The sequence below is a fragment of the Crocodylus porosus genome, unplaced genomic scaffold (genome assembly GCF_001723895.1).
Source record: "Crocodylus porosus isolate Cpor-Errol unplaced genomic scaffold, CroPor_comp1, whole genome shotgun sequence".
Lineage (NCBI taxonomy): Eukaryota > Metazoa > Chordata > Crocodylia > Crocodylidae > Crocodylus > Crocodylus porosus.
In genome coordinates, this window is record NW_017728915.1 from 39,058,057 (window position 1) to 39,084,072 (window position 26,016).

At 55.7% G+C, this 26,016-nt stretch overlaps 1 protein-coding gene across 3 annotated transcripts in view; it reads right to left on the reverse strand.

The window, feature by feature from the left end:
* The window catches only part of ANKRD11 (ankyrin repeat domain 11), a 159,942-nt gene that overhangs the window by 20,630 nt on the left and 113,296 nt on the right, over nt 1-26,016 (reverse strand). For 2 of the 3 annotated variants that reach the window (XM_019536046.1, XM_019536047.1), the window contains 2 exons: nt 25,641-25,785; nt 15,687-15,825 (listed from right to left, as the gene is read on the reverse strand). In XM_019536046.1, the coding sequence (XP_019391591.1) occupies nt 15,687-15,825; nt 25,641-25,727 (226 nt within the window). In that variant the 5' untranslated portion in view covers nt 25,728-25,785. Of the gene's footprint in view, nt 1-15,686; nt 15,826-25,640; nt 25,786-26,016 lie in introns of those variants that run through there. The other variant, XM_019536049.1, reaches the window with a different exon arrangement.

Consider the following 26,016-nt stretch of genomic DNA (forward strand, 5'->3'; position numbering starts at 1 on the left):
CTGCTGACGGACACACACGTGGTGCTATCATCTCTCCATCCAATATTTTCCACGGCACTAAGCGTGTGTCATCTGAATGCATTATCAAGCAGCCAGCATTTGCTCAGGCAACTTTCCTGCCCCAACCTGCCCAGTGCACACATGCTGCAGTGTTACAGCTTCTGCAAAAGGTGCAAGACGCCGGGCACACACTGGCTCCCCGCACAGAGCGCCCACACCTTTCCCCTGCTCCCTGACGACCCCGGGGGCTCTCCTGTCCTGCTCCAAACTGCCCTGTAGTCTTCGTGGTACCAACAGTGCCAGGCCAGATGGACGCAGACACAGCTATCACTGGGTGTGAACTCAGGCCTGCAGTGCTGGGGAAAGGCGAATTCGAACCCACCCGCCTTGCCCGGGCTGCCTCTGCACTGCTGCATGTGAGGCTTTGCCAGCTACAGTCGCTTTTAAGGCAAGACCATGCCAGTGTTATCTCACCTCCGTCAAAGGTGAGAGGTGGTTTCCTTCTGCCTGGGCCCTTCGGCTGACTTCTGTGGCTTTGCAATCTCTTCCATCGGCAGTCGCGCCCTCCTCTCTCTTGCTGTGTGAAACCACCACCCAAGCAACCGGGGGAATTGCCGGGCCAACTATGCAAAGCCAGGAGAAAGTGCCAAAGTGACTCGGGAACGCAGCCGGGATGGGGGTTACGTGCAAAGAGAACCAGGCGAAGAAGGCTGAATGCTGTTAGTCCTTTAAATTAAAAAGTCTCCCCGTAACTGAGACACGCCTGCCTAACTTTGAGAGAAACATATGCGCCTTTCGCTAGCGGCCGTGGGAATCGCAGCTATCCTACCACTGTGGCACTCATCCATCATCTCAGTGTCAACTGCCCCCAGTCAAGAACAAACTGGGATTCCCAGCACACCAGTATGAAATGGGTGAAGGGATCGCAGTCAGCGCGGCACTGAATTGCCCGCCCCCATTTACAAGACCAGGCTTGGGCACAAATGGCCCACTTCCTTACCGGCCTCTGCTCACGTATTTGCTAACTACAGATTTCTCTGCGTGGCTCATTCCACTCGTGTGCAGAGAAGACAGCTGCCCCACAGATGCAACACAGGGCCTTGCACTTTCTGTGGGGCTGGAGATCTAAGAGTAACCCACGTTACATAACAGGATCCCCCTTCTCTCCCCAGGATAAAGCTGACTGTTGAATGGGAGGTGGGAAGGGATTCTGGAACCGGAGAGCAGCTCAAGGCCTGAGTGGTTTTTAGATGATAAATGATGCCTCTAACGCCTTTGAGGGGTGCTTTTGGCACTGCATGTACAAGATACCAGGGATGCACTGGAAACTGCTACGGTTCGACTGAAGATGCAAACAGCCACTAAGAAATGGCAGCGCTGGCATTTCACCCTGCCCTGCAAACTGCTGGCAGTGACGAACAAACACACATCACGCCCAGCCTTGCTGGACTGCAGCTCCCAGTGCAACGGGAACAGAGAAACCGATATACCAAACTAGAGTAGCAGGAAGGCTACCAGCATCCCGGGCTGCATTGGGAGCAGCGTTGCCAGCAGGTCCAGGGCAGTGATTCTTCCCCTCTATTCTGTACTGCGGAGGCCACATCTGGAGTCCCGTGTCCAGTTTTGGGCCCAGCTGGGCACACAACAACACACGCCCTCTCATTCCTAGCACACGGATGACACATGCCACTCCAGAGATGCTCCAGTTTGAACACGCATGCCTTTGGGGTGGCACAGCTTAGTCAAAAAGCTGCAGGAAAGCAGAGGGGGTTTGGGCACCTGGACTCTCCATCCCACTATTGCTCCCTGATAGCGTACGCTGCCTCGGCATGGAGCCGCGCAGCCACTGCCAGCCGGCAGCTCCCAGCTCTCTCCTGCTCCTTGAGAGTTGCCAGGGAGATCAGAGAGATTTCAAACACCAGCCGGCTTTCCAACCTCTGAGAAGTTCAAAGTCTCCATGCTGGAGACAGAGCTCTTCCCGAGATGCTTCTGCAACACCCTCGTCACGCTGATCTGGGGCATCACGTTGATCCGGGGCATCTAGAAAATGTCTCTAGATCCTAGAAACTCAGGGCCTGCTGAAACAGAAGAGACTGAAATATCTCATCCTTGGAGTTGGGTAAAGCTGGAGGCCTCTGAGGAAGGCACAGGACCGTCATCTGTGCAATGCCCCCTCAAATCCAGCTGCCAGATTATGACTTGACTATCAGGGCACGCTACCCTTGCTGTCCATGGCTCCAGACACCATCACTGCCTTTCCGGTACAGCTCAAGAGCTACATTTTGCATCTGCTTTTGATGGCTCGCACCCTCGATTCTCCCCTGTAGGCACAGCGTCTGCAGGCTGGTGACACACTCTAAGTAGGAAAGATTTCCTTATGGCAATTTTAAGTTTGTTGCTTATGTCCTTGCCCCCTTGGTGCTGGCAAAGACCACAGGACACCGACTGGGCCTCTACTGCCCGCCTTCTTCTGATCCCCTCTACAAAAGAGTCTCCCTTGCATCATCTCTCTCCTATGGGAAACCGCACCCCGTGTGTCCCCACTCATGTCTCACCCTCACCAGGACCTCCCTATAGCCCTGCTGTATCTTTGGAGTTGATAAGAAGATGTCTGTGGGGCAGGATTGCAGGTGTGACTCTACCTCGATCTGTAACGGGGGCAGCAATACTTGGCCAACCACTGACAGATTCAGTTTTGCTTTTCCAGGAAAAAGCTCCATTTTGGTCTGGGCAGATTCACTACGTCCAGGATACATGAAGCACAAACCACCACTTGGCTGATCAGACCCCCATGTAGCCCGACAGCAGCACATGTCGGGGGGGAAAACATCTGACCTGCCACGGTGGCCTGGGGGCCAGGAAGCAATTGCCTCTGCAAAACCTGGCATGTGCAATGAGTAAGCACAGCCTTTGCACGCTGCCTGCATCGTGGTGCGATCACATTGCCCACCTGCCTGGTCTCGTGCTTTGCTTTCTGCAAGTGTTGTCAGACAGCCTTCCCCTTCTGCTAGTCAAACTCCCATTAGACACCATGAGTGCAGCCCCCGATCCCTGTAGCACGGGACTAAGTGCTTTGTGAGCACACAGCGTTAAACACGCGGTGATACTCAGCCCCTGAGCTTGGGTGAAGGGTACTTGCACGCTGTGTGGCTCCTTTTGCAAACACGCTTCTCACCACCGTGCATGAGAACAGGGCATTGCATCTCTCAGCCACTTGCTAGAGGCAAAGCATCTGCATGGGCTTCACCAAGACACGCACCGCGAGCCCTCCGTGCTTCAGAAATGGCTGCTCCTTGCCCCTTCCCCCAAGTGGATCAGACGCCAACGGGTCCTGCCCGTTACAAACAGACAGAGCAAAGGCAGGGGCCAAGGGGGAACCCAGGCGCTGTGCTGGGAGGAGTGCCGAAGCCAGGGCTGGACTCAGATCACTGGGAAGCAGAGGGTTTCTCCGTGCCTTAAAATACTTGAAAAGTAAATGGAACGAATGTGCTTACCTGGAGGAAACAGTCTGACCTACATAGCGCCAGCAGGCAGGCTGCTAAGCAGCTTCTCCCACCTGGGACCGACGTGGCACAGGGCTGCACATCCCTGTCACTCGGGTGGCCTCCCAAGGGCCCGTGCTCTCCGAGGGGCAAAGGACTGGCTGCACCTCTGCTAAGGGCAGACCGCAGGCCCCAAGACTACAATGGAAAGTCCTCCTCTGGGCTCCTCAACCCCCTTCCACCAGGGAACATCAGTGCCAGAACCCCCCCCAAGGTTTGCCAACCCCAAATGCTTTCCTGATAATGGGAAAGCGGTCGCACCCCTTTGGTACCAGGCCCGATTTTGGTGCCACGGGCAAAGCCAAGCCCTATAAGAAGGAGACCCAGCCGCTTCGGGCCGCGGCGGTGGAGCCCAGCAAAGCTGCGTGCCCGTGTGCGTGCGTGTGCAGCGAGGGCTGTATCCTCCGAACGGGAACACTGTCATTAATCCTGCCTGGCTGGCTCGGCGCTGTCAGAGCGAGCCTGCAATTTGCAAAGAGGCTTGCAAAGTTTGACTGAGAAATGCTAAACTCTCCCTGATTCTGCTTGGCAGAAACAGCCTCCTCCACAGAGCACTTAACGGTGGGAACATGTGATCGGCGGGATAAAAATAAACCCCAAAGTGACTGCCGAGCTCCTGCTTTCAGTTGCTGCAGTGAGACAGGCAGCGTGATGGGAGCTGCGGCACTTGGGCGTGCTGGGCTCACGTTCCTCCCGCAGGAACCGTTCTGGGGTGAAGACACGGGGCTGGGAGTGGCGAGAGAGCCAGGGCTCTCCCAGGGGACTGCCGCCCTCTTGCTTCAAAACCCACAGGGGAAAACCTCTTCATTTCTCCGGATCCAGCTGTAGAAGGAGGACTCCCCACCCTCCACCTTCCCCCAGCAGGCCTATTGCCCCAGGGAAGAAAGCAGTGCCGCTGTCCCCTCTGTGACCAGCCGCCCCCACATCAGATGCTGCAGCACAGAGGTTGCCTGGTCTTTCTGAAGCACTGGGGGAAGCAGGTCACAAGTTGCATTTCCTGTACTGGTTGCACAAGGGGGGGGTTGCGTCTGCCTGGCTCAATGTTGCTCCGGTTTTGAAAGCAAGGAGAGGAACCCCAGGCACTGGCAGAGTTGCAGCGCTGAGCGACTAGGGGCTGGGGGAGTAAAATACCCCAGGGTGGCATCCGCTGCGGGCAGGGGGAGATGCCACAGCGTAAACAGCTGCGTGCTATCTCAAGCAGTGGCTCCAAACGGGGGTGCCTTGAGATCCTGACCAGGTATCTAGCGCTGTTTGGTGCACATGTGATTCACAAGATTAACCCGGAGACTGCAGATAGGCATCCAAAACCATTCCCACCTGCTGGGACCTTTCTTACTGCTTTGCAAGGGAAGAATTGCTCTAGTACTCTAATCCAAAACAAAAAAAGAGTGAAGACAAAGCCGGCGTTTTCCAAAGGGAGCCTGGTGTCTAAGAGTATGGCTTTGACCCTCACTCCCACCATTGCAGCAGCCCCCATTGCTGCCTTCATGCTTACAATCAATCAATCCGGCTGCTGTGCCCAACGGAGAGGAGCATGCCAGGGAGCAAAGCCCCCCAAAGTCTAACAAGAGATCTGGGAGGCCTGTGCCCCAAAGCCAGTCAGATGGACCCAAGAGAGGCCGCGAGCGAGCCCTGCCCGAAGCACGGCCTGAGGAGCTCAGGGCTTTCCCCGGCCGCCTGGCCTGCTGGTCCCACACGTATGTTTCTGAGAGCCTGAGTGCCCACACGGGAGCAACCCTCGTGGCGCTCCTTGAGCACCGCCGCCTCCGCGTGCCAGGCCGTCGGAAAACGCCAGTGCACAAGCCGCCTCCAGCCAGCACCTCTCTGCTCTGTGCCTCCCAAAGCTACTGAAAACCGGCACGCAGCACACGTCAGGGTCTCTCCCCAGGCATCTCCCCTCGCCCCCTGCTTCCCAGCCCGGCATTAAGTCCGTCTCTCGCTGCCCAGAGCGGCTCCGGCAGACTAAATCGAGTGCAAAAGCACGACCCAGAGGTGGCCTGAAACCAAATCTGTCAACAGGAAGGAGAGAGGCGGGGGAAGAGAGAGCTGATCAGAACTGCTGCCGGATGTGGCGCCCGCCTCCCGCTCTCCGGCTTCCAGCCCCGACTTGAAGCAAGGAAGTCTGCTGCGATGAGAGTTTGGCTCAGCCTAGCAAGAGCCTGAGCTGCAGACAAAGGCTCTGGATCCCGCGCCCGGCGAGACACGACGGTGATGCAACAGTTTTAGTTCAGGGCTCTGGACACTGGAAAACTTGACTCATGTTCGACGTATTCCCTTTCACCAGCCCTGAGCCAGCTCGCTGCAAACGCGGCCCCCGGGCTCTGCCGGCTGCTTCCCTCCGCGGCCCTTGCTGCAAAGGCCTCCATCCCTGGAAGAAATGCTCTTTTATATCTCCTCCTAGCGAAGGTGGGGAAATCAAATCAAGAGCAAGACCCACGCTCGGGCGCTGCTGTGTCTGTACATGGCGTGGGAGGGCTGCCAGGCCCTTAAAAAGGGACTAGACAAACTCACGGACGACTGATCCATCAGCTGCTGAACAGAACAGCCAGGGAGGTCTCCTCTGGCATCTCTCAACTCATGACGCTGGATGTCAGGGGACAGATCACTCTAGATGTGCCCAGGCCGATGCCCTCCCTCTAAAGTATCCTCTCCTGCCACTGCTGGAGACGAGCCTTGTTGTTGCACCAAGGGAAACATGGGCCCGGGCCCAGCAGGAGAACTATAAACCTCCCTTAATCCAAGAGCCGGTTGCTCAGGACAACTAAAAAGAAAGCAGGGATGAGTGATGGCCACTGGTTCCTAACAAGGGAGGGCACCGATGGCCACAGGTTTCCAAGCGGGGGCACCGAGCAGAGCACGCTGGCCAGCACCCACTGCCCTTCAAACGGCGCCTGTGGCCCCTACCCAGTGAAACCGCCCAGAGATGCCAGCAAAGAAGTGGCAGGAAAACAGCCCTGCAGTCGCCCAAATCCCCCCAGGCAGAGCCTCCTTCCTGGTCTGGTAGCTGGATGGCTGGGCTAGAGCCAGGAGTTGATACTGGGCTAGTCGGACCACACGTGGCATTGCTTATGTCCCCACTTACAAGCTTCCCTTAGCAAGACGGGGCTTGAAGAAGAGGGAAACTAGAGCTCTGTCCTCTCGGAGGCTCCAGCACTGACATCCTGTTGCCCAACACGAGCTCGGTGCCGTGCACGTTTCAGTGGGCTCGGCGAGTGCAGAAGCACAGGCAGGCGTTGGCGCTGACAGCCCTCGTGCTCGTCATGAAGCCGTGATCCATGGCGAAGCGGCGCACGGACCACACGCAAGCCCCCGCTGCTGACAGAGGAGATGGCATTTCACTGACTAACCCTGCCAGCCTCCGTGCAGCACAGCGTCGGTCGCCAAACCCCACCTCCAGCTACCTCTGTCTACTGCTTGCTCAGACCTCCTCTGAACCCGCAAACAACACCTCCCGCTTCTCATGCTGCTGTTCAAGCCAAGGACTGTGCTCTCCTGGTGTGGGCACTTCACACGTGCTGCCCTGCAGAGGCTGGAAGAAGAGCCCGGGGCCCAGCCCAGCAGCTTGATGCCAGCACAGCTGGGAAATTTGTTCTGCATTTCTTCAGCGCGACCACAAAGAGGAAACTGGGAGCTGCTGTGAAAGGCGAGAGCGTGACAGCGTGGCCAGGAGACCGAGGGATGTGCCCGTGTGCCCAGGTTGTGTAGTGTGCACACGCATACACGTGCGCACACACAACTGGGAGGACAAACCCCGGGCTGCGGGAAGCCTGTCAGTAGCTATCCAGAGGTCTCCCAGCACATGCTGCTTCAAGTGGAGGTATTCAGGACTCAGCTGTCGGCTCGGCTCTGCCTACAGGCTTAGCACAATACGGGTCGAGCCACAGGCCTGAGCCGAGGCAGGAGGGAGGGAGTGATGTGGGGGGAGAAGATGGCTCCTCTACGGACCTCTGGAAGGCAGGTCCTGAGAGGCCTGGTGGTCAGGGGACGCAGGGGATCCCATATCAGGCAGCAGAGCAGCCTGGCACAACCCCAGGAGCACACGCACATGAGAGGGGGAGCCCCGAGGCCGAATCCTGCACACACCTAACTTCTCAGCCTAGGGACAGGCTGGGCCACCCCCAGACGTGAGCAGAGGAAGCAGCACCAGCTCGAGGTAGCACGGACAGCCCAGGGCCGGCATGCACGGAAGAGCAGGAGAGCGCGCTCAGAGAGTGGCTGGGGGAGAAGACCGGCCCGGTAATGATCACGGTAGCACCAGCGGATACAGCAAACAGTAAGGCCAGAGAAGGGGCAGCAGGAGGAGCGTGGGCTGGAAGCCAGAGACATGCGGTTGCTGTGAAAGCATGTGTGGGGCAGGGGCCGAGCGAGCAGGAGGGGCCAGGAGCGGGGCCCAGAGGCGGCAGCTGGACTGCAGTGAAGGGGATTTTACACACAAGCCTGAGAGCCAGCCATGCAAGAGGATTACGGGGCATGGAGCTGGACACTGGGCCGCTCAGCCATGCACGCTCACACCACACAGGGAGCTGCGGGAGGGTCTGCTCCAGCCAGCGGCACAGAGGCCTTCCCCGTACCCCGGTGGCCTTCCCCTGCCAGCTGACCTAGAAGGGCCTAGGTTGAAACTCTGCCGCCCAGAAGCAGAGCACGGGGCTGTGCAACGTGCAACACGTCAGGCCGGGGCTGTCTGTCTGCTGGTCCCCCCAGCTGCTGGAAGGGGCCTTCGACCCACCGCTTCCAAGGCAGGCGATGTCCGAGAGCTGCTGAGATTCGAGCACATGGATGAGGCAAAATGGGGGGTTGTGGGGGGACTGGGAGGAAACCCTGCATGATAGCCAGCCCCGGCAAACCCCTGCCCAGAGCAGTCTGAAACCCTGGCACTAACTTAATGCGAAAGCCACTGCTGATGGGTGCTTCTGGCAACCCTGTCCCCACCTGCGCACTTCAAGGAGGCGGAGGAGTCCCTGGGAGCTCCTGCCCTCATAGCTGGCCCACGGCTCAGTGCCTCCCCAATGCCCAGCAAGACAGCTTGGGAGTTTCTAAGGGCAAAGCAAGCAGTGGTGCTTGCCAGTCCAACCGCGCCGTGCTGCCATTACGGCCCTGGCACCGGCATCCGCGCCACTTGCTAGGTGAGTGCTGCTCCTGGGTGATGTGAAGCCAAAGGACTGGCAGGACGCAGGCAAAGAAAGGCCCGATACAGCGCGGCCCGTCCAAGGTGCCCGGCTGCAGGCGTCGGGCCAGGGCTGGCAGCCGAGGCACGCGCATGTCACGGCCGCGCGCACAGATGCACCCCTGACTCAGCCAGCGAGCTGCTTCTCACGGGTTCCCGCGCCAGCTTAGCAACTGGTGACTCATGAGCACGTGCCCAGGGCAGGCCGCTCCGAACACGGGCAGCTCGTTAGTCAAACTGACGCTGCTCGTATTCCAAGGAAGGGGAGAAAAGGGAGCGCGGGACTTTGGGTCAGCTGGTCTCTCCAGCATCGTTAACCCAGTAATTAGTGCTGAGGGTCCTGCTGGAGGGTTAGCACAAACGAAGCTGCAAAAACTGCACAACCGTCTCCCCGCGCGGAGGCCGGCTCCTGCTGACTCTCCTTCCCTTAAGCTGGGAACGGCTCGCGGGAGGGAACCTCTCAGGCTAGCTGGGACCTGGCTCTGCAATCAGGCACACCTTGCACATCGACACCCATGAGATTCTGCCCCAGGTCTTTTACCGCTGCAGTAACCCTGGCCTGGAAACCCCGTCACGGAGGTCCTCGAAGACCTGGGCCGGGGAGCAGGCTTTAGGGGTGGCTGTGTTCACAGCTGCTGGGAGGTAACATGTCTTCCAGGATGACAAGCTCTAGTCTCCCCGCTGGGCAAGCAGACCTCAAACCCCTGAACCCCACCGGTAGGATGCAGCGCTCTGGAGCCAGGACCACTTCACTCCTTGTGCGTGTCGCACATGCAGCACAACAGGGTGGCCTTGATCCTGCATAACACGAGGCTGCTACTGGGGTAACAGCTACCACAAGCGATGCCATGCTCATGTGGACCCCTTCACGGCAACCCTGCTAAGGCTTGTCACCGTGCCGGTCAGCCAGCACGCAGGCAGTGCTACCCACTCCAGCTCTGCTGCTATCGCAGGGGTGGAAGTGGCCTGGGACAGATGCCAGCATGTTGGTTAATTCGCACGCCCTTCTCCCCCTCGTCCAGCCCACGCAGAGTGGGCAAAGCAGTGATGGGCGGTGTTGGAGACAGCAAATGGACTGGGCTGGAAATAGGGGAAAAAGAGAGAGAGGTTTGAAAGGCACCAGCAGATCCTGCTCTGTCATTAGCTGCTGCTGCTAGACTGACAGGTGAAGAGGCAGGCTAATGATCAATTCAGGATTGATGGGGCCAAGGGCAGCAGTTTTCACATTACCACACACTGGCTCTCAATTACTCTCGGCCGGCTGACGATTCCTGCGTGGGATTCTCCCATCCTTCCCTTCCCAAGCGGCTGCAAAGTGCTGCTCTGCAGTAGCTCCTACATGCCACCCTCCTCCAAGCTGGCTGGACCGGGCCAGGATGCCTGTGACGGCCCCTGCCGCCTCATGGGAGGGGGGCCGGCTGGTTTGCTTGTGAAGCTTTCCAAGTGCTCGGGAAGGGGAGATCTGCATTACTGCATGGCTTTTGCAAACCCCGATCCCCCCAAAAGGTCTTTCAGGGGAGCTTTTCAACGCACGAAGCATTTTGTGGTGTTGGAACATGGCTGGCACCGAAATGTGACAAGAGGTTAGTCAATAATTATTTCCGACAGATAAGCAGCGTTATCGTAAAACCAAAGAGATGCTTAGCAGGCATAAGCACAGGGCGTCTGCACGCCACCCTGTTCCCAGGTTTTTAGCTTGGACTTGGTTACCTAGCTCCAGATGGCACGTACGAACAGGACTAAGCAAACCAGGCTCAACCTTCGCATGGCCTGGCTTGCAGCACCAGGCAGTATAAAAGCTTTGCTCCTCCAGCGTCTGAGCCAGACAGAAGGGGAGGAGGAGTAAAACTCAAAGAGGGTTGGCATGAAGTCCATCGCCAGCCCCAGAAGAGCCAACAAAATGTCAGAACTAGAGAAAATGCGCCGGGAAACGCACGGAGGTCGTCGTCCCCCCCCAACCCCGACCCAGTATAATCCCACCTTGGTGGAAACTAAAACGAAGTACGGTTTATGGCTGCAAAAGCAAAACGCCTCGAGATGGCCAATTCTGGTCCTGGCATGGGTGGTGCATTCTGGCCCAGATTGCTCCTGCCGGCTGGAACGAAACCAGAGCGTTCTGGAGGTTTTATTAAAACATACCCCCTGCCGACCCAGGATCTGAAAACCACCGTGACACCTTCCAGCAGCCAAAGCCGTGCGCTTAAGTGCAACAGTAAAACCTCCAAGCTGAAGTCAAGCTGTTTTCAACATGACCCAGGTGCAGGAGTTTTGCCTCCTGGACTGCACGCTCCAGCGCTCGCCCTCGAGCAGCAGCACGCCGCCCGGTATGCAGCGCTGCCGGAGAGGGGCCAAAGCAAGTCGCCAGCGAAGCCCTGTGCTTGTTGGCACAGCGGGCACAGGCAGGGGGATGGAAAGCGCAGAATCGGTGCCCCGGGAGTCTGGTGCCTTTGAGTCAGCTCCGTGACTCAGCGAGCAGCTTGCTGTAAAACCACACAGGAGACATGGCCCGGAGGAACTCAGCCAAGAATTTTTGTTTCTGTGAGTCTCGATTGCTGCCTGACCTTTCCCACCGAGGTGGTTTCACCTTCTGCCAGTCCTGCTATACTCCTGCCCCCCCCTCTTTCCGGCCGCCTCCGTGCCCCTCTTGCAAGCATCTGTAAATTGGCAAATATGCCTGGAAAATGCCACGCTTCGGTCTCAACACGCGGAGACGGTGCTAAGGAAGCGCCTGCCTCTCCTGCAGCAGCGGGGCAAGGGGCAGCTTCGTTCTCTTGCCCTGGCATGGTTGTACCACGCTGCCTTGAACGTGGCACCCGGCACGGCACACAGGTTGCAGGCAGTGCTGGGGCCGTGCAGGCTTGAACCCAAGCTGGGGGAGAGCAGGGAAGCGGGGGCAAGATGCAGGCTTCAGGGGTACGTTTGATCTAAATGCAGCAGGGGGGCAGCTAACTTCACCGCACACGCGGGGGGCTGACCTGTGAATGAATCCAGCCCCGGCTCTGCTCTCAACTCAGCGGGGTGATACCGGGCACACCCTGCTCTGGAGCAACAGCCAGCACCCACAAGTAGTTTGTCACCTGCCTGTTGCCCAGGCTCAGGGCTAATCACTTCTTTTTCCCTAAACAGAGCATGCACCTGGATAACAACCACCCAGGACCCCAGGACTCTGGCTCTGGGGGTCACTTTGGAGCAGATAAACTTTGCCGAGTTAACACTGGTCCTAGTGTCCCACCACCATCTGCTGTACGACAGTGCGCATGAATAAGATCTTCCACTACCCGTGCCAAGAACGTGCAAGTCGGCGAACAAGCCCCACTGTGCGGCACTTGGGAGTGCACACAGGAACGTCCTGCCGGGGTGGGGCACGAGCTGGGAAATAAGGCAGATGAGGAACGAAACAGCCTGCTTGCTGCCTTCCTGAAGGCATCAGCCCTCTGCGAGCATTATAGGCTTGGATGCAGAGAAGGGCGGGCTGCCTCCGCAACACCCCCTGTACCGCGATTTGGGACCGACGCAAATGCCTGCCCAGCCCACACGCTGCCCCTGCTTGGCATAGCAGCTGAAAGGGCTACGGACAGGGAGCAAGCGGTCAGCAAGTCAAGATGGAGCTGGGAACTTTGGGCCACCACTGAGAGAAAACAGACAGGGGAAAGGAGCAGAACAGGCCTTCACCGAGCCCCGCAAGGACCAAAACACCTGCTCTGGCCACTCCTGCCCAGCCTGTGCAGCCATGCAAGGCCACGCCGACACCGCGAGCACGGGGACAACCCCGCACCCCCGCCTCGCATCCTGCTAATGGACCCCACGCAGGCAGCTCGCCTTCCCCTTCAGTTCAGAAGTGGGAAGAGAGATGGGAATAAAAAGCGGCGGCTGCCATGCTCGCTCACACATGCTCACCAGAGCCAGCCTGCAAGGTCTCCCCCAGGCGCACCGAGCTCAGGCAGCGTGGCCCAGAGCGCAGAGGATGCAGCCAGGGACGCATTCCTGTTGGATCCGTTCATGGGAACACTGCCCTGTGCCAGCAGGAGGGAACGCCGCTTGTCCTAATTCCCAGCTCTCAGATTTCAGCCTAAACGTCAAACAGCAGTTAAGAAACACACTGACGTCCGCATGGTCCCAAGTCCCCTGGACGGTGCTCCGAGGAGCAGGGCTGCCTTACGGAAATGAACCCAGGGCCCCCGGCCTCATTAGTTCCGAGGGACAGCCCCAGGCCTCGCAAGAGCTGCAATCAAACCTGGGAAAGGGCTTTCTTTCCTCCCGCTACTCAGCGGAGCAGCGTTTCTCCAGAGGGAGAGGGAGGACAGTACTGGAAGCCCCATGCTTGGAGACAACGGTCTCTCTTTCAGTAGCTTGCTGGCCATGACCTCAAGCATGTAAGTGCAGCGATTCTCAACTGGGCCCCGTGAGATCCTTTTATGGGGCCCCGGGGTTGTGCAATATTAGCGCTGCTGGGTGTGCAAACACCTACACCAGATTCCCAAGAGAAACCCAGAAATTTCAGACAGGAGTCCCTTGCACCAAAGCCATTCTGCCCGGTCATGGTCCTCCTGGGTTGGGGGCCGCAGAAGACTTGCTCTACTATTTTTCTGTAGTCCAGAAACAAGCGAAAGCTAAGAGCTGACATTTTTCCTGCCCAAGTGCAGCGGGGCTGGACCCGATGATCTTCTGAGGTCCCTTCCAGCCCCTAACATCTATGGACCTATTTTCCAAGGAGGGCCTTGAATCTAACAAGGGAGGCCTTGAGTCTACGGACCCACAGGTGCACTACAACCCTAGGCACTGGTTTGGGAAACATGTTAAATGGGTGACTTCACATGCATACAAGTAAATGGAGGCAAGCTGAAAGCCAGGCTGCCAAAACCAAGCTACGGCTCAACGACATGCTTTAGCCCGTGACAAGAGAGGGGATGGCAGGGAAACGAGCCCGGCGATTCTCTGAGCAGTCAAGCATCACGAGAGGCAGCAGCCTTGCCCACAGTGCGCCCCGCACCTGAGCTCCTGGCCCCCTCCCGGGTGAGACCCACTCGCTTCCTGCCTCACTCGGCTGGGTGGTTAGACACTCACCCACACCCTTCCCACATTTCGAGATTACCGGGTGGCATTTAAAGGCACCCTTGCAAAGCTAAATTACCATCTTCCAGCCCCTGATGGATGCAGCTGCAAAGGTACCGCTTTGATGTCCGCGTGTCAGCGCCAGCTTTGCACAGCCCCGACGACTAAAGGTAAGAGACTGCTACAAATGAGCATGACATTTTAATGATCTTGAAATCGCTTACAAGGGACTTCTCGCTCTTTCTTTCTGCCCACATTTGGTGCTGGCGGGGTGGTGGGGGAAGTGTGTGTTACCAGATGGCAGTGGTGGCTCTCAACCTCCTTCCCACGGTGGCTCTGGGCACCTTCCAGGTGCTGGTCGGAGACTCCGGCTCGCTCAAGTGAGGCCAAGCCCTAGAGCACTATGAATAATCCGACAGTCACCCGGGCAAATCCTACCCCGACCCCAAACGGCCTGCTCTGAAAATGAGTCAGGCCAACAACTTGAGCATCATCAGGCCGCCTGCTCCCAAACAAGGCATGGACTGCCCTTCCTTGCTGCAATGTACTCCGACCTCGGTGATCTACTGGCTTACTCATCTGTGCACCAAGAACGGAAAAATAAATGATGATTCATACCAAGATCTGGCAATCAGTACGGGCTACAATTAACACCCTGAAACTCTCCCTGGATGCAGAGGTTCAGCTACGAAAGACTTGGCCATTCATCACAAATGAGCAAGCTGAGCCTGATGGCTCAGCCAGTGAAACCAACTGCCGCCCAACATGCTTGGACAATGACCTGCCAACTTGCAAGCCAAACAAGATCAGCCCACAGCTGTGCACGCCAAAGGTGCCATGGACTGTGACCGGTCACAACAAACTCTGACCTTGGTATCTAACTCAGGAAAAGCAATAAATGTCCCATATCCTGCTGCAGAGACAAGGAGCCATGTCCTCTATGGACATGCCTGGAATCTCTCCGTTCTGCCGTTGGGTTACAACCGAGGTGTCGGGTGAATGGACACGAACAATGGAAACGTCTCCGGGCATCCATGCCAGGACACACCTAAGGTGGAAGCAGCTCAAACACTGGGGGCTTCATCACTTCCCTGGGGTCCCGCAGGTCAGAGCTCTCCATCAAGAACATTTCCCTATTCATTCCCTAACTATTTCACCCTATTATTAACTTGGCACTGAGCCAGGGACTGTCTTCAGCTGATCGCTGGCAGACTGGCCTCTCCCAGACACTTTACCTTTGTAACCAAACCACACAGGGCTAGCTCCTGCTCTCCATTTTTTGCTGTGCTTCCTTGATCTCCTGCACAGATTGCAGGGTTTCTGATACTCAAAACAGTACTATGCAATACTTCAAGGGCAGATTCCCCAGCGCTGTACGAGATGGCACAGTCACGGACTGGATCTCTTTTGCTGCACCAAAAACTACACTGGCTTTCCCGTCTGCGCACAGCAAGGCCCTGTATCAAAAGCAGTAAAGCCAGTGTGTGCCACGCTGCAGCAGGTTCATTATCCAGACACACACACACACACACACACACACACACAGAGGTAAGGTTTTTTAGGAAACCTCCTATCTAGCAAGTTCTGGCTCTGAGGCTCGGTGCTTCTTCCTCACCAGCTGAAGTCTCAGTTGATGAACTGGATTAGCTAAAAGCTGAACAGGAAGGATCGTCACGCAGCCGAAGAACATGTCTCTTGATAAGCCCATTTGTGTTCGACTCAATCAAGCTCATCACCAACCATAATGCACTGCACTCCGTACATACCGCTGTGCAACGCTACCCTCCGTGTTCAACCGCCTCTACCTCTGTGGCTTCAAACACCATTGCACGGCCACCTAAGAACATTGTTTCTTAGGAGAAACTCAACCAGCTGCTCTCCCAGGTCTGAGCCCACGGGTCAGTGGTTGGGTGCGTATAGTCCCTTACCTGTATCTGAGTCTTTTTGATCTCCATTTGTTCCAACAGTGAAAGGCAACTTCCGTTTGGTAGCTCTCTCTTTCACCTCTTTGCCGCCATCACTCCGGTCCAACTTTGGAGTCTTGGTTAGAGAAACTTTATCTTTATCCTGGAAAGGAAAGGGAAAAGATTCACATGAGGCTCTCCTGGGGCATCTGCTTACATGAAAAAGGCTGTCATCTCCCTCCCTCCCCGCAACTGTGCCCAAGTCCAGGTTCCTATAGCTTTCAGGGTCACCCACAGAAAACCAGATTCTCCCCTGAGAGGTTTTCCTTCCATTGCACCAGATCAAACAGGCTTTTCAGAACACGCTGCTGATGCAGCTGCTGGGAGAGTATGAACTTGAGGTTTCTGCTGGCTGCTTTACGGGGTACCCATGCAGCGCACTGGGTAGCTGGGAAGGTATCAGGTACACTCTGGGTCTCTCCGCAAACCTGTGATGCTCGGAGCCACCCTCCCCAAACTCCTCAGTGCCGTGCTTTCTGGGCAGAGCAAAGGGGCTAGCAGAGAGTCGCTCTCCCCAGGGCTGAGCTGCCAGCCATGGGAGCATACAGAGGCTGCAGAGGGAAGAGCGGAGCCTGAGAAGCCCCTCCAGCTTCACTCCCACTCCGCCATCCTGCAGGGCAGCACCTGGTGCCACTGTCAGCCCATCCGCCCAGAAATAATCTGTTTACATCTCTTAATTAAGAGAGAGCAATGCTGAACTGAGGACAAACCACAGACAGAGCAGGGTCAGGGCAGGCTGCGCAGGGAGTGCATGCGCTCTCCTCTGGCGTAGGAGCACAGCTTGGCCATTTTGCCTGCAGAGTCCAGTGACCTACTGAGCAAGGAGCACCAAGAGGGGCTGCAGGAGCACAGCGCTGCAGGGTAGCTCAGCAGCTCACTCACGGTCACACGGGGTTATCGAATTAGTACTTTCTGTTGTGGGGACGGAGCATCACGGTGAGAGATGAGCGAGAGAGAAACAGGAAGTGCCAGGACCAAGCTGGGGTTTTTGGGGGAGTTTTCTTGCAAAACTCCCAGGTGGCTTTTAGGGTTCCCTGCTTCTGAGCACAAAGCACACTGCTGGGAGCAGCAGTTGGGGGGAAGGTGTGCACACAGTGTCGCGGGGCAGTGGGGAAGCGCCGTCTCGCTGGGAAACAAAAAGGAGCTTGCAATCCCTCGTCCTACGCTGCGAGCCGAGGGCTTTTCCTTGAGGCGTGCACGGCGGGGAGAACATTCTGGCAGCTGAAAAGCCTGCTGTAGTTCCTGACTGTCTACGGGATCTGCCCTGCAGCCAAACACACGGAAATGGTTCATGATGTACGCAGCAACATCAGAAATCAGGCTGCCAAGTCCCAGCCAGCCTGCTCTGAGGGAGCCAGAGAGCCCACTCTGCCATCAGCCGGGCCTCTGTTTTCTCCACCACTCGCTACTTCAGAGCCGGCATCCTAGTCCGTGGCCCACAACCACTGAAGGGGCAGGGAAGTGGAGAGAAGGCGATCGGAGGGAGGTTTATTTCATAACTCCTCTGGGTGGTGAATGAGACCAATATCCCTTTCATTAATGAACACCCCCCCCGGAAACCTAAGAAAGGAGATGATGGCCAGTGGAGCCCACAGCTGACCCCTCTGCCTCCCAAGCAGGGGCTCGGGAAAGTCAGTGCGAGTGCGAGTGCGAGTTCAGACAGCAGAGCCCCTCTCTGGGTCTGGCCTGAAGCATTCAGCGCCAGTCTGAAGCTGCCTGCAGGACTCACCGCACACAGAAGACTCATGGGTTTTTAACATACCCAGGTAAATGACCTCTCCTCTTTTGGAAATGTAGCGTCCCAAGTTTACTGCTGCAAAAGCAGAGCCAAAACGGACACTTTCTTAACACAACTCTGATTTCAAGACCTCAGCAAAAGCTAGACCCTAAACTTCTGCTTTGCTTGACTTTGAAGAACGTACCCAAATCATACAGCCTTGCTACGGCACGGCAAGCAACCCCAGCCACTGAACCCAACAGAAGTCCCCTTGTTCCGAAATACACTGTCTGCATCAGACTGCCAAGATCCTGGCAGGTGCCTCGTGGTGCCAGCAGTCATGAGACTGTCTCGTCACCGCGTGTACCCCAGTCCTTCCTCTTCCTTCATTTCTATCTGGTACCGGCTCCACACGCAGATTACTCTGTTTGCCTGTTTCAGGAGCTACTGCTGGTTGAACAGGGCTGGTATTAAAGCTCAGGCTCCGTGATATATGTTCCAACCACAATACTGAGATCTTACAAAATGGATTCAAAAGCCAAGGATTTTTTTTTTTAAATTAAGCTCTATGAACCGTGGCTAACAGCTCTACAGCAGGATCTCCGCTGTAGCGCAGACCGCCTCTGCTTTTGTGGTTGGATGGAGCCAGTAACAAATAACCAGAGAAGGAGCGTTATTACTTAACATTTGGAACTGGAAAAAGAAGCGCCTTGTTCGAGATAAGGAATAGAGAGCTTTCCCTCGTCGCTGGAGTTAGCAGGGTGCCAGAACAAATCCGGAACAGCCAAAATAAACACACTGCCATTCTGTTTAAAAGCTCAGCAGTAAAATACTTTTGTCTTATTTTCTGACTTGCAAATAAAAATAGCTTGCAACAAGGAATTATGCCGCTTCTTGTGCCAGGCACTATTCTGAATAGATCAGGAGCATGACAAGGTCGGGGACAGGTATTAGTTTACATCTGCGAGCCAGAGAGACAGAGGAATACTATTACCCCGCAGCCAGGGGTGAGTGGGGAGCACCGGCACGCAGCCGGAGAGACGAGATTATTCCTGAGTCAATTAGAGCTGACAATCAGAACTTGCAGAGAGCCACTCGAGCAGGGTAGTTTGCTTTTCCCCCTCCAGAGATGGCACCGTTAATGTGGCACCTCGATTATTAGCAAAGCAGCGATACTGCGGGCTAACGCAGCGCCTTCTCTATGCGGAGGCCGTCTCAGAGGGATCACCGGCAGACGTTCACCTGCAAACTCAGAGAACACAATGTAGGAGCAATTCTCCTCCTGCTCCATCACAGCTGCTCTGAACTGAAACACCTTCACTCCTTCCCAGGGACCAACTGGACCGGGGAAGCCTCCGGGCATGCTTTTCTCCACCGGCAGCTCGCTCCTGAAGGCACTGGCCTGCGTATTACTCCATGTCACAAGCCAACGAACTAAATGCCATCTTTTTTTGTAGCTGAAATCTGTATGCAGGGCCTCTGGACAGCCAGCATCGTGGCACAGCAAGAGGGTTGCGTCTGCAAGAGCTTTCAAGAAACACCCGTCAGGGCTGACATGTCTGAAATGACACCTTCACTGTTCGAGCCTTGGCCACTGCAGCTTTCATGCTCCCAGCTCTCTGCCTGCGGGCACGGAAGTACAGATTCAGCTTTGCAAAAGGAACGTAAAGGGGCTACCAATGCATTTCTTCCTGAGTTACAGGCCAGGGACCCGCTTACAGCCCCAGCACAACGTGTCAGGGTTTCTGAGACACTGAGCACTTGTGCAGAAGACACCCGAGCTCCATGCCAAAGAGCTCCAAAATGCAACGTCCATGACAAGGACTCGATTGTGTGAGACACAAACGTGCAACTGCTTATTTGTCTGCAACCCCAGACCAGATTTCAGCTTGAGAAGGCCCAAGATGCTCTTTGTGTTGCTTGGAGAGCACTCTTCCTCCTCAGGAACTGGATTTGCAAACACAGGCTGGCAGTGTTGCTGGGCTCAAATCATCTTGGGAAAGCTTGTGGCCCTCGTGTTGGTTGAAACTAATAACCATTTTAAATCAGGACTTTGAAAAACAAATTTCACACTTGTGTTTTCAAAGAAAGGCACGGCGAGTTAATCTGTAAATGATTCTCCTTGTGGAAAAGGATTGGGACAGCCCCTATCCATAATTGGTGCTCCAAGGCAGTCAATAATTCCCCTGTTTCAAATTAACACAGCATATCAATCGTAGCAGAGAACAAAAGGCAAGAGCCCAAAGTTACCCCATTGTCGAAAGGAGTCACAGCCAGAAAGGTATCAGATATTAATAAGCTGCCGCCTGACAAGCAGGTAGGCACTTGTAGTAATTCATATGCTCTGAGCCACGAGGAACCTTTTACTGGATCATAAGCCTATGGCAATTGCTGCAGTAAGGCTGCTAGTAAAAATTTACCATAGAGGTAACTAGCTGCAACAGCTAATGATGAAAATGCTGTCCGCCTCCCACCCTGGGGCAGTGCGGAGATCCAGCCGTGATGACAAGGCATGCCCTTCCTTTTACAGAAAACCAAGCCACGTTTCTTTTCATGGCACATGACCTTCCCTCTACTCCGCAGATCTGTAACAGGCAGTAAAGAAGTTCACCTGAAATTGCTTGGGCTCTCTGCAATGACTTGGTCCCGACAGGCATCATGAAGTGGAGGTGTGACGGCAGAGTGCAGGTGACCCAGGAAGGAAGGGAGAGCAGAACAGAGATCTGGAATGACCCAGCGCACATCGGTCACATCGGTTCACACTGTCTTCGACGCTGGGTGAGTCTGCATCATTCGACGGTTTCAAAATTTAGGACTGAGCAAGGGAGAAATAATCTCTAGCTTTTCAGGACCCATAAAAGCATGTGCCATATGTCCACCGAGGCACAGCGACGCAGCCTTCTGATAGGGAGGAGTCGGCAACCTCTTGGCCTGCGCTGTACCGTCGAACAGGCAGCCCCCTGCTCCCTCCGCCCCAGCACCGCCACTTAGGAGCAGGCCATGGACCTGGGCACGAGCCCACGTTGAACTGCTGAGACCTCCGCTCTGGCTCCATGAAGAACGTAATTTCACTTGACTGTTGACAAAACCGACCCACATTCCAAACTCTTATGCAAAGCTTTGCACTTCCAGGTGATGGAAATCCCCAAAGCCCTTTGGTCTGCAAACTGGGTTGAAAGCATTTCACACTGCAACACAGAGGAAAAAATCCGCAGCGATGGAACAAAAACAAAATGAAGCCCTGGGAAAGCAGAGCATCCTCAAAATGGCCAAGTGGCCGAGAGATTTCCTTCTGAAAACCCCGCGATGGAACCATGGGTCCTGCACAATCAAAGGCAGATTCCTTGATGACGGGAGTTGAGCAACTGGGACTATGGTAGGGCCTGGGGACCCCATCTAATTGGGGTCCCCGTAGTTTCCAAGAGCTGTTCAGGACAGAGGCCACCTCTAACTGTCTGAATGGAGCGGGCACAATGGGCAGGAGAGTGGAAGGATTACGGATGGGGAACCAAGCAGCAGACACAGGGCAGCTGGTCCAAGGTCACCCCAAGAGCATTCTGGCAGAAAGCACCCCACCAAAATGCTGGTGGAGAGCAGGGCTGCAAGTGTTTGCCAGCCTGTTGCAGCTCCAGTGGTCAGATAAAACCTTCAAGAGCATATCAGTGGTGTGGAGCTAAAGTCCGAGCCTTTCATGCCTCGGGAACTGAGGACCCTGAGCCTCATGAAAAGCAACCAGGATTTCACCCCCTGGAAGGTCAAGCATCGAAATTCTAAGTCTGAAAGCGTCACCCTGGTTAGCTTCACGCTTCTCGGATGCTCATCTCTTCGGCGCTGTTGTGCCTTTCCCCTGTGGCTATGTCACAGGGACCTTTCCTCCATCTCACCTGATGGCTGAGCGAGACCCTTCAAAGCCTGTCCCCGCTGCTACTGTGAGTGCCCAGGACACTCACAGCGGAAGTGTGGTCACAGCCCTCACGGCCCCTGGAAAAGAGACTGGGGGGCCTGCTCACTTGCTCAGTACCTTAAGCCCTCAGCCCAACGCAGGCTACAAAGGGTGATGCATTGCACTGCTGTGGGTTACAAGTCAGCCTCTGAAGCGCAGAGAGATGGAGTAAAAAATAAAAGGACAAAGCCGTGTTGCAGACAGTGCAATGGCATCGACGAGCACAACACACACTGGGCATGCTTTGCACCAGGTGCCATGCTTGGAACAGCCTTTCCCAATCAGACTGACCTGCCTCAATAGCGGCTGAGCTCCCCTGCCCCCATGTTCGGGAAGATGCTAGCAGCTCCCTCTACCGGGTGCCTGGCACCCACGGCAGGGCACTGCAACAGTGCCCGTGTCCACATGCCCGGAAGGAGGTGGAGAGTGATACACAGCAGTTCCTGGAGCGCACATTCAGTTTGCTCCATGTAGCAGAGCCGCACTAGCCACAAGCATGTTGAAAGCTGGAGCCAAGCGTAGCCTTCCCTTGCACCCAAAGCATGCACCAGCCCTCTGGACCATGCCATTACCCCCTCCAAAAAGTTCTCTCTCGCAGTTTCTAACAGCGTTTATAATGAGGCTGGATCCACTTAAAACACGCTACGATTCAGACTGCAGTGGTACTTGGCAATGTTTTCAGCTGCAGACGTGTTTGCTGGTGCGGCGGGATAAGGACCTGTTCCCAGAATGGTGCTCTGCAGAGGTGCACGTGCATGCAGCTTGCATACTTTTATACAAGCTCTTAGGGCTGAACTCAACCTGAAGTAGCTTCTCCAGAGGCTGATTCATCCCTGAGTCTTCTGAAGAGGCTATGAATGTTTCCCCCTTCGCCTCTGCAGAATAGCATGTGCAGTGCTCACATCAGACCCACGCTCCCTTACCAGGCTCCTCTTCCTGGCTAGCCTCAGAGAAAAATGCTCCTTATAGCTGAGAAGCAATAAGAGACACCCTGGTTGAAGCCCCTCACCTGCTAGACAGAGGCCTGTTCTCCCCCGCTTGGATGAGAAACTAGTAAAACCGCGGCACTGCAGGACACCGAGGGCTGAGAAACTGAGGAGCTCACTACCCACTTCTCAACTAATGCACAGGCAAAAGGGAAGAGCCTGGAGCCTGCTTCCACCAGCAACAGCCCCCTACGAGAAGGAGAGGTGTCCGGATTCCCTCCAAGCACTGAGCCCCAAGCTTGCAGGATGAATGCTCCCAGATATGCAACCGAATCCCCCATACGCTCTAGCTACGTGCCTCCAAACCTAGCCATTTCAGAGCTGCTAGTTGAATGTCAAAACAACCGCCCATGTTAAGGTCACGCGAAGGAGAAAACATGTTCAGTGCTGAAGTCATTTGCCATGTGAATGCTTTGTTAGAATGAGCACGCAGCACATCCCTCCGTGAGACTTGGCCTGGCCTGAGCAGACCCGGTGTTGGAAAGCCCAGCAGAGAAACCTCTATGCCCCCTAGCCACCCTGCTGCGGGCACAGCACTGAAGGAGCTGCAGGCTAAGCGCTGACAACTGCAAGATGAATTAAAGGCTGCATCCTGCCCGCCAGGCAGAGACCACCCCCTCCGCACACAGAAGCCACTGTTCTAGCTCCCAGCATCCTACAATTAACCAGAAAGGGCTGCTTGGCGACGTGCTCTCCTTTGCCCGATTACCCTGCACCTCATCTCAGTTCCTAGAGGCCACGAGTCTGGAAACTCCTTCCCGGGTGGAGAGGGCTGGGATTAAACAAGCAGAGAGAACACATTCTCTGTCTCCACTAAGCAACGCTAGCCTCTAAGGTCGGCGCTGGGAACTTGTGGTGGGTCAGCAAAAAATGATTCATGCCCTAGTTATTAAGCTGAAGAAAACAAACTGGAGCTCCCAGCGCTCTACGCCTAATATCCACCTGCCGTCAAGCAAACCCTATCCTCTGGGTGACCCAAATGCAGCTTTTTCTTTAAACTCCCATGAGCAGGAGCAATAAAATGAAGATCACAGAATCATAGAAACACAGGGCTTGAAGGGACCTCTTAGGGATCACATAGTCCAACCCCCTATCCAGACCATCCTTTACACATCCTTGTCTAACCTGTTACTAAAAGATGGTGGGCACATCTTCAGGTGCAATTAATGGTATTTAGCGTTACTGCACAGTAAATTTACTACCTGCATATACACAGACTGCACAGTAGACTAATATACTGCACAGGAAGTGCTTGCATGTGTAGATGGTGACACTTTACTCCGCAGTAGATTCATAGATTGTAGGGGCTGGAAGGGACCTTGCAAGATCATCAGGTCCAGCCCTCCCTGCACTAGGCAAGGAAGACAACTGGGGCCAAGACACCAGATTAGTCTAGTGTGCAGTAAAGCATCTCGTGTAGACTTGGCCAGCCAGTGTTGTCACAAAACCACAAGACATAACACCCAATCTGATGACAACCGACTGCATCCTTCCCTCTTCGAGGCACCCACGCCACAAGCGGCTCGATCCCAGCACTGACAATACCAGCTGTATTTCTAATGCAATCAACACTGCCGGGTTTCAACCTCATTTGCGAGGGAGCAGCCAGGGTGAATGCTTGGCCTTTGCTGGGTACCCTACCACTCCGCCTGGCAGCTGCTCCTCCGTATTCAACACTGCTGTTCCCAGCTCCTGCACTCTTCCCAGAAGCACCATGCTGTGTCCTAGCAACGTGCTCTGCTCCGCGTGGGAGCAGCGATGCAATTCTCAGCCTGCCCCTGAAAACAGATTCAAACGTGTGTGAGCGCAGGACCAATGCCCCCAACCCCTTTGATTTCTGACTTTGACCTAAGATGACCTAATGAGCTCCCTGTTCTGTCTTGCTTCTCTTGCTCCTGCAGGTGAGAGGAAGCCGCCTCCCTACAGCCTTTGTGAGCAGTCCGGTCCCTGCAACCACTCAACACGCACATAGCCCCAGGGTGTGTCGTCGAGCATAGAGAGGCCGGCAGAGACAGGCTGTGCCAGCAACAAAAGGTACCCGGAGAACCCAGCTGCCAGTGTCATCCAGGCACCCGGAGCCAGGAGCGAAGCTGGCAGAAGGCAGCAACTCCACGGTCCTGCAAGACTGCGGAACATCTGCAGCCGGGACCGGGCAGGGATGCTGCTCTTGGTGCAGCGCGTCAGCCTCACCCTGGGGCCCCCGTTACACTGTGCAGTGGGAAACAGAGCACTGCCCTGGTAGGGCTCAGACATTATGCTAACAAGCGTGGTTTAGAGAGATGAAATAGCATCGGTGCTGCAGTTCCCCGGGGAGGGAGCACAGCTGGGAGGAACGTACTGGCACCCTGTCGGGGGAATCCAGGGCAGGGGAAGGACCCAGGGAGGAAGGAAGTGGGGACAGGGAAGAGCAAAGGTGGATGGGAGAATGAGGGGGTGGTGTCTTCATTGCTAGTGATGCTTGGATTACAATCTCCAGCCCTGGAAAGAGGAAGTCCAAAGGGCTCCAAAGACAGGATGAGCTAAGGCAAAGTGAATCAACTGGGGGAAGGAAAGAGTGGGAAGAGCTGCCTACAAAGCACGACAAGCTGCCATACATTCAGGTTTCACTTAGGAAGGGACTTGTGCCTACTGTGCTGGCAAAGCAGAAGCTGCCTCCGGACTGTACTGTAACCCAGCGAGACCCCATCAGAACTGCCGAAAGGCTGGTGGCCCGGGGGCCAAAACGAGCAGGCCGTGCTGCTGGTGGAAGGGAGCTGCGCAGTTTGCCTGCCCTCTATCCAACACCTCCTTTCCACAGCTTTATCTTCAGCTCTCAGCATGGGAGCCTCCGTTCAACCCCGAGCAGCCACATCTCCAGCTCAGATACCAGCACCTCATCAGCGACTCCTCAGAGCAGCTCAGCCCTCCAGGCTTGTGCGCCTGCTGCCTGCATGGCAACACACATCAAACACAAGCCGCTCCGAGACTGCCCACGGCTGTGCAGGAGGGGGTTTCCCATGGAGGTTTCTCTGACCCAGGCAGAACTGGAACTCGCTTTCCTCTTAGTAACCCCCCACTCCTCCCCGTCAGGCAGTCTCGAGTCCCCATTACTCCCCTGCAGCACTGCTCCGCACATATCAAGGGTTATGGGCCAAAGTGGAGCGTGCTGGAAGCAGAGCCCTTCGCTCGGTGCTGGGCAAACAGTGTCTTGTTCCAGAACTACCGGCTGCTAGCAGGCACCTGGCCTATGCAGAGCCCCAGCGCTGCGAGGGTAAAAAGAAGGGGCAAGTTACCTTTTTCCCCGTTTGTTTCTCCACCATGTCGTTGCTGAGAGAGAAATCTTCTGACTGTGGTGTTTTAGAACACCCACCCTTGGGCATCGTTCTGCCGTGCTTACTTGATCTTCATTTATGCTGCCATCGCCTCGTCGTCAACCGTCTGTTCAAAGAGAGAAGCAGAGAAAACAGGCGTTTTACAAAGGGCTGGTCAGGAGGGGAAACAACTGTCAGGACGCTACCTGCTGGAGCCAGCCACGAGGCTGTGCTGGACTCCCCGGCACAGAGCAGCGGTGGTCCGAGCCCAGAGCTGGGCTGACCCTGCCATCGGTTCTGGCTTTAATGGACCGAACAAGAACACAGGACTGGGAGAGGCCAGCCCTTTGCAGCCCCG